Below are 8,298 nucleotides of genomic sequence, written 5' to 3'. Positions count from 1 at the left end.
CTCCTAATAGGGGACGGAGGGAGTATTAAACATCTAATCAAATATAGAAACAATCAATAATATGCATCAAAAGTCAAAACAACAATCAGGTATTAAAAATAAATGAATCGAGTATTTGGGTAATACCCGATGTCCGACCGAGCTATCCGATATTTTAAATTTCATCACCCGATCCCTTACCCAATCGCATAAAATTGGGTATTGGGTCGGATTTGGGTAAACACAATATCCGATATCAATATTCTCACCCCTATTAATTACTACTTCATTTTAACAAACATAGAATTTAGAATTAAATTAAACTTTCAATTCAACCTCATTGAATTCCAATTCCAATTCCGTATACGAAACGGAAGCTAAACGTAATTTGACAAATTGAGCCACCTCAAAATCCCAAATATCAATTGTTTCCCAGTTTTACACTAATTGTTATTTTCAGTTAAGCCCCACTTATTTTCACTCTCTGTCACCTTCACCCTGTTTCCTTCAAACAATTCGCCTCCCATTCTTGAGGGTTTTTCTCTCTTCAACGTCTCAAGGTAAAATCCTTACTCTCTAGTTTAGAATTAATTTATGCTACTTTGATTTTTGATTTTTCTATTATTTCAGGTTTTTCCTTTCTGGATTGAGCCCGCTTGCTGGAAGATTTTCAAACGTACGGTTCGAATTTCATTGGTTCAAAACCTAAATTTAAGAAGCCTTCTCCCCCCTTAATATACATAGTTTTGGGGATTTTTTTTGCTGGGCGAATTTTTAGTTGAAATTATTGATTTTCCTGCGTGCTGCCATTAATCGTGAATGTTTTTTCGCGTCGGGGCTTATTTTTGAGCTAGGTAGTGAATTTGTGGAACTGAATGCATTTATGTCTCTGTTTGCGATTTGTTGGTGTAAACGTTTTATCAATATTTATTAGTAGGATTTTAGCTGGGCATTTATCTGGTGATGCTGTTCGCTGTTATCATTATTCTTATTATGGCTATTTATAGTTTTTGCCTCCGTAGCTTGTGTGACAATGTGAGTGAACTATTCTGATGGATAAAATGAAGCAATAGGTAATATATTAAACAAAAAGGAATTTTGAAAGTAATCCGTCAAATGGGGAAAATAATCCCTTCTCCATCTTGTTACAATATGTAAAATGCATGTGGATCTTTGATTGATACTTCCCTTTTGTGGCTTTTGCCTTACAGCATTCTGAAGAAAATCTTGGTTGCCCCCCGTCGAGATCCTCAATCATAACAAATAGACACTAACCCTCAATCTCACATTTCAGCTCTGTCATTTTTCTTAAGTTAACTTAGTTTTTACTTCTATGTACTAGTTGAACTATGTTTCCTAAGGTTTCAGATGCTTTACCTTTTCTTTTAGTTGAATGAAGTTTTTGCATATATGTGTTAGTTGGCAACAGGAGCAGTAATTGTCACAACAGGGGGATGGTATCTTTCTTACCCACTAGACCTCAGACTTCAGTATATTTTGGTTTTACATTATCCTGTGCCTAACCATTGAAATTATATGACAGTTCACTATAAAATAGTAGTACAGTTTTTCTGTCAGACAGAACCAAGTACTCCATTATTTTATTTTCGTACTTTTAGTATCATAATTAGTCAAGTATGCCGAGGGACCTACATTTTGTATTAGCCATCTCCATCATAAGCACTAGACATGAGGTTTACGAACATCTATATTAGTCATATTATTATAGTACCTTTAACATGTATGACATTCAAATTCCTAACTAATAGGTCTTTGCAATAAGCAAATGAAAATTGCAACTTGTGTACTTTTTTCATGAGCATGATTTTTCTCAATAGGCTCTGAAATTACTCCAAACTGGCATACTTTGTATCTAAATTGCTGTTTAACAAGTTTATTATGGGTGATCTTGTTCTTCTTCGTCTTCTTTTTCTTCATCTTCCCCGGGGTTCTCTTGGATTTACCATGCAACTTGAACTGTAATTTTATGAGAATAATCCAGGGTAAGTTTGAAAGGTTTCTTATTTTTTGCAGTTAGTATGGATTCCATAAAAAATCGATGACCCCCCTCCCTAGATTAATTACTGCCCCAAAACTTGCTGATTGTTTTCTTAACATTTCTGTAGTGTTAATCTGTTTAAGTATTGTTGCAGGCACTTCAGAGCATAAACAGTTTTGCAAAAAATGAGTGATGAAAAGTTTAATGAGACAATCCTTACTGAGAAATTGTCTAAACTCAATAGTTCTCAGCAAAGCATCGAGTGTATCCTTTCTTGCCGAAATTCATAAGTTAGTTTTCTAGTTATGATATTGCAGTGAATGGATGGTTTTTGGATTGTAAATTTCCTTTTGTCTTTGATTTTAAACGTTATAATCATATGTAATGGAATGAATTTCTGTTTGTCAGCATGTAGCAGTAGCACATGTAGCCTCTAAAGATTTGTTATGTGTTTCATTTTCTTTTACTTGTTAACGTAACATGGAAGCTAATCGTTGTTATCAATTTCTTGCCTTACTTGAGATTTAATTACTGGTTCACGTGATCTGTATATGCAGACTTGGTGTGGTTCATGTGTTACACTTGTAATATAAATGCGAACTAGTGTTATCAACTTATTTGCGATAATGCAATATTTGTTACTGATTGATAATATCTTCATGTATGCTCATTGCATTTCACTTACCAGAGACCTTCATATAGAGTGAACAATTGTTTCCTACTGTATTTATTTTGTGGGGTTTCAATGTGCATATCTTTTTTACTCTTAACGTGTAGTATTGCCTGATGAGTTTCCTTGGAGGGAACCTGCCTGTTGAAGAACCACAATCAACTTCAAGAATTTATCCATTCATAGAGTGTGAATTGTGATAAAAATCTTGTAAGATAAATGATGAATATGCATACTTTGTTAACTTGAAGTTGAATAAATTGTGTGCTTTTTTCTGAAGGAACTCAAAGATATGAAGCATCGGATACTTGATACAGGCACCTGTACAGTTGATGAACTCAAAAACATAAAATAAAGGAGAACTTGCTTCAATAATTCCTTGTTTTCCCTTAAAAGACAATGTCAATTTATTTGTTGCTGTTTATGTTTCTTTTAGCCTTTTTTTATTTAATTTTTTGTTTGGGAAGAGGGGCTGGCAGTTCACCTGTTTCCTTTCTGTTTGTTAGTTGATACTAACAGAGGGTTTGATTTGTTGGGCTTTCAGCAATCTATGCAAGAGTTAGATGCATGGTTAAGCTCTTGGATATTTTTAATTTTCATTGAAGTAATGTAGAACTTGTCTGGCTGGCTGAAATATTAATTTTGTCCCTTACCTTATCACGTTAATACCTTTCTCGTTGCAGTGGCTGATTGTCCAAGATGGATGTTATAATAAGATTTGTAAGGACAATAACTAATTTTGATGATTTATTTAAGACCATTATAGCTTGCTCTTTGACTTGCAAGGACCGTGCACTTAGATTGATGAATTTCTTTGCAGTGATCCATGTTACATCCTTATGTTTATAGATATCATAAATGGTATAGCTTGTTATCGGGATCTCTTGCTATAAATTCCTGGGATGTCGGTTCTTTCTTATGATAGGAGTTTGTTGTGATTCTCAAGATTTTGGACTGCTAGTCTTGTAATGATGGGTGTAGCAGTACATGAGATTTCTGTAACGTGCTATACTAATTTTTAAAACCTATCTTCCGTCAGGAATATATGCTTTCCTCAAGATACAACTGATGACGTTTGGCTAAGAACTAATTCTCTTGTTTATGGCTAAGATTTAGTCTTTGTATAGTTGAATGGGGTCTTTGTGGAGCTTTGGTGTTCCCGTTTAATTGTTCAGAATTGTACTATCAAGAGGTTTTCTTTTAACATTTGATCAGCTTTGTCCCGGTGGTGCATTTCTCATCGTAAAAAGGCTAAGCAAGTTGTTGAAACATGGGAGAAATTGTTCAAAGCAGCACCAAACGAGCAACGCGTTTCCTTTTTATACTTGTCCAATGACATCCTGCAAAATAGCAGGCGTAAGGGCAGTGAATTTGTCAATGAATTCTGGAAGGTTCTTCCAACAGCTCTAAAGATAGTATATGAAAGTAGCAATGAAAATTGCAGAAAAGTTGCCTTCAGACTGGTGATTCTTCATTCTTCCCCATTTTCTTCATATTATATCATGAAAAGTGACTAGTAGGCTTTCTGCATTCCATCTACTTCAATATATTTATAGTAACTGTATGTGGTTAGCATTGGCATGAAATTTGCAATTTGCTCTACCCAGCATTAATCATAATGTATAAGTTTTACTTGCATATCTCTCCATTGCAAGCTTGGTCTTGAAAGGTCCCCTTAATCACAAGAACTCTTGTGTTGCATGACTCTTGTTGGTTCTTGGTTTATATCCTTGATGAGTTATTTCTAAAACCATTCTGATAACTAGTGTTCTAATGATTATGATGGTGCCTTTGTGCAGCCAGATGAAGAGCCTCATTGAGAACTTGTTTAATTTTGCTAAGTTTTTTCACCAGAACTTAATATTTGATGTGAAAAAAGAAAATAATGTGTTATGGTTTAGGCAAAGTAAACATATTAGTAAATATGCTTAAGGTTGATTTCATTCCTTGAGCACTTAACATAGCTTCAGCTTCTATTATAGCACTAGTTCCCCAGTGTTGACCCCAGAGGATAGGTAGTGCCTGTAGCATTTATTAACTATAATTCTGTGTTGGCTCTTCTTTCAAACATCTGATCCAGTTGGACGGCTTCTGTTCAGCAATATGTTACTAGCAAAGCATGAGAGCTCTGCTTCCATTAACTGAAATATGTTCAAACAAGTTGTCTTACTTTTTTTTGTTCCCCCCTCCTTAATAGTTGCAGCCTTTCTTATTATACGCTCATACTAAAAATAATTGTTATGATGTACAAAAATACTACTCCCTCAGTTCCACCTTAATAGAGTATTATTCATTTTTGGTTGTTATTTTTGGTAAAAGTAGTACATTTTCTCTCTCATACTTTATTCTCTCTCTTATTTGATCATATCTCTATCTCTCTCATACTTTATTCTCTCCACTTAACCTATTAAACATCTATATCTTAGTATCTGTGCCGGAAAAAATGCCCTATCAACAAGAAACGGAGGTAGTATCATGCTATATTCTGGAAAAAAGCTTTATAGTCTCGTTTCATTCCACACTAGGGTGTCCTATCCTTGTCTCTCTAAGAGCTTCGACTTTAAGCACCGTTCCCTATTACCAATTTCTCTATTGATCTCATCTTTTGAATATTAACTTCTACTTCTCACATGATACTAACTTCTATTTCGTTTTTCTTTTTTGATTTTGGGGTGGGGTTTGGGTTGACTCTTTATATCAGGTTGACATCTGGGAAGAAAGAAAGGTTTTTGGATCTAGGGGGCAAAATCTGAAAAATGAATTGTTGGGGAAGAATCCTTCTCCAGTCAGCAATGGGAAGATCGTAGTTCCTAATCCTATTAAGGTGGTGAAGAGAGATGCTACATCTCTCAGAATCGTAAGTGCAAATCCATGTATGCCAGATGTTTTGGAATAATGTTTCATTTATTGGTAGAACTATACTTATCTTTCATTGTTTTGAAATCCAGAAATTAGCTGTTGGAGGTTTGCCAGAAAAGATTTTGACTGCTTTGCAGTTGGTACATGATGAAGCTGTCAATGAAGAAGAAGCCTTAGGAAAATTTCAAAAAGCAATTTCTTCTGTTCAAGAAATCGAGAAAGATGTTCTATATGCTACTTCTCAAGGTTTGACACAAGATGTTTTCCTCGGCATTTACTTCCTTGTGTGAATGACCATTTCTTGGTTAGAGTTTTACATATAGATATAGTAATTCAACATGAGCAGACAAGGACACAATGAGAATTTTGTGAGCTTCAGAAGAACATCTTCGTGGAATTACTTGTGCTCTGCAAGTCCCAATTGCCTATTCTGTTTTCAGAAATCTTATAAACAATGAAAAGTTCACCCACTTTTGGTTTTACTTTTACTTCGAGTATCTGATGTCCTCTGATTTTCATCTTGATTTTGCCTTCAGGAAATCTCAATGGTTCTGATGTTGATAATATAGAGACACAGGAGAATGTTATTAAACAATGCATTAACGAACTTGAAAAGTCTGAAGCAGTTAGAGTCGACCTTGTTTCTCAGCTTAGAGAAGCACTTCAGGATCAAGTATGATTTCATTTTATGCAAGTTTGTTCCTCTATAATTTATAAGCCACCTCTAGGTAGTGCGTAACTCATGTCAATTGGTTAAACAATATATAGTTCATGGTGGTTGTAATTGACATGCTATCAGAAAGTTTGATTTGACAACTGAGTTTATTTTGAGATAATTTCATGGCCAGATGAAGTTATATATTAGATATACTAAGTTTATTGCTAGTGAAAGTACTATAGAAATTTTAAAGTGACAGCTTGCATGTATGGTTATATATGTTCAAATTCTGACATTTCAATGTTTTTTAGGAAACAAAGCTGGAGCAGCTTCGAAGTGTGATATCTGTAGGTTCTCTCTCTCTCTCTCTCCACATTTATATATACATGTGTGTGTGTGTGTATGGATGCATCTGCTTTTATATGCTTGTTGTCGTTCACATGCCTCTAGAAAAAGTAAAATAAATCATGTTCACGGACTATATTTGGTTAGACACAAGCTCTCGATATGGTGCCTAGAGTGTCACTTTTTGTTTTGTTGGTTATTTACTTGTTACTAAGAGTTCAATCTTAAACATCCAGCTAAAACTTGGACAAAATAGTTCCAAATAAGTAATAAAAAATGTTCTTATATTTGAGGATTAGATTTGAAACCTGTGGGTGATTGTTAATGTTAACATATGGATTTGAAAGGCCTCAGTCATTTAGGCTAGTCACTGAATGATTCAGGCGGACTGATACATACATTTCAATTCCTTAACTAAAACAGACTTCAACAAAAAGTTTTACTCTTCGTCTTAAAAGTTCCATTTTGCCTCAGACCTTAATCTCTGTTTGCCGTTTCAATGCTATTCTCAAGTTGAAATACAGGATATCCCCCAGTTTTTTTTTTTTTTGTTATCCTCATTACACTTGTATTTTGTTGCATGCAGGCTGGTCGTAGTCAGATTGAGCAAGCAACTAATATCAGACTCAAGCTAACATCAAAATCCTCTGTGCCACTGCTGGTGAACCAAGTAGTGATCGAACCGCCTTTTCCCAGTGCAATTCCAGCAACCAACATTACTGTGCCTCCTACCAATCCATTGACTTCATTTGCGAACCCTACCACGGAAGAGAGCAAGAAGGCTGCAGCTGCTGCAGTTGCTGCAAAACTCACCGCCTCAACATCTTCTGCCCAGATGCTCACATCTATTCTTTCATCTCTCGTAGCAGAAGAGGCTGCATCGATGAGCAGTGGTTTGAAACGGCAGAAGCTTGAGCCACCGATGTCATTTTCTGATGGGAAGAACCCCGAAGGAACGAATTCAACCTTGTTTCCGACTTCGCAGCAGGCAATGACCAGTATGCCACCTGTTCAGTCCAGCACTGTGCAGACTGTTTCTCAGGTGAACCAACTGCAGGCCCAGCAGTTTCATCCGCCTCCTCTGCCACCGCCACCACCACCACCACTTGCACCTCCAGGTAATTCCCCTTCAAATCAAATGGTCCAGTCTAATATGATGGGGCTGACCTATGGTTATGGTGCAAACAACCTACTCCCTCCACCACTCTCAAATGCACCAACAGGGTTTGCTAGGCCGAACCCTCCGCCTCAGCAAACACAACAGCAGCCACAATCACAGCAACTGCAGCAGCTGCAGCAACCAGCTAGTGGTGGATACTACAGGCCTGTTGGTATCGGATTTTATGGGCAAAGCCACCAGCCACCAACGCCTCCCATACATCGACAGTGAGATTTTATTGGTAAACGGTAGACCTTGTGTTATTTTTGTACATTAATAGGCCAGTAAACCATGGCTAAGGACCACATTAATAGCTATGTTAGTGTACTATCCTTCGGTCTGTGCCCTACCGTGTTATTGAGTTCTCTATGCGGCGGCATGTGGCGTGGTACATGTAGCTCATGTAAAACTAAATGTAGAATTTATTAGTAATTTAATCATAGATGAACTAAAAGTACAAGACTCTTCAGTTTTCACCCTCTTTTGTTGGCCTTGGTTAAGTTTTCTGCACCCCTTGGCTCATAGTACTATCTGTTTTATCTGTATGTGCAAGAACAAGGGATGGTGTATATATGAATCGAGTCTTGCATTTTAATTTAAACTAGTTTCACACAGATTAAGAAATTTTT

At 36.2% G+C, this 8,298-nt stretch overlaps 1 protein-coding gene across 5 annotated transcripts; it reads left to right on the top strand.

Moving 5' to 3' along the window:
* Window positions 1–427: 427 nt before the first annotated feature.
* On the top strand, window positions 428–8,145 carry LOC125194236 (regulation of nuclear pre-mRNA domain-containing protein 1B-like). Of its 5 annotated transcripts, none has more exons than XM_048092352.1 (10): window positions 428–539; window positions 610–655; window positions 2,133–2,242; window positions 3,864–4,111; window positions 5,320–5,505; window positions 5,597–5,753; window positions 6,044–6,180; window positions 6,477–6,512; window positions 7,097–7,628; window positions 7,734–8,145. In XM_048092352.1, the coding sequence occupies exons 3-10, from the start codon at window positions 2,164–2,166 to the stop codon at window positions 7,898–7,900; spliced, it is 1,542 nt and encodes a 513-aa protein (XP_047948309.1). In that variant the 5' UTR covers window positions 428–539; window positions 610–655; window positions 2,133–2,163; the 3' UTR covers window positions 7,901–8,145. The 5 variants fall into 5 exon arrangements, with proteins under 5 accessions (XP_047948309.1, XP_047948306.1, XP_047948305.1 ...); XM_048092349.1 differs by adding an exon at window positions 1,191–1,436 and having other exon boundaries at window positions 7,097–8,145; XM_048092348.1 differs by having other exon boundaries at window positions 7,097–8,145.
* The last annotated feature ends 153 nt before the right edge of the window (window positions 8,146–8,298 follow it).

This window comes from Salvia hispanica, chromosome 6 (genome assembly GCF_023119035.1).
Source record: "Salvia hispanica cultivar TCC Black 2014 chromosome 6, UniMelb_Shisp_WGS_1.0, whole genome shotgun sequence".
Taxonomy (NCBI): Eukaryota; Viridiplantae; Streptophyta; class Magnoliopsida; order Lamiales; family Lamiaceae; genus Salvia; species Salvia hispanica.
This window is presented reverse-complemented; position numbering and strand designations above follow the sequence as displayed.

Coding starts and splice junctions, on each gene's coding strand:
- LOC125194236 (XM_048092348.1), top strand. CDS start 2,164: ATGAGTGATGAAAAGTTTAATGAGACAATCCTTACTGAGAAATTGTCT. Junction 4,112..5,319: donor GAAAAGTTGCCTTCAGACTG/GTGATTCTTCAT, acceptor TTTTGATTTTGG/GGTGGGGTTTGGGTTGACTC. Junction 6,181..6,476: donor GAGAAGCACTTCAGGATCAA/GTATGATTTCAT, acceptor AATGTTTTTTAG/GAAACAAAGCTGGAGCAGCT.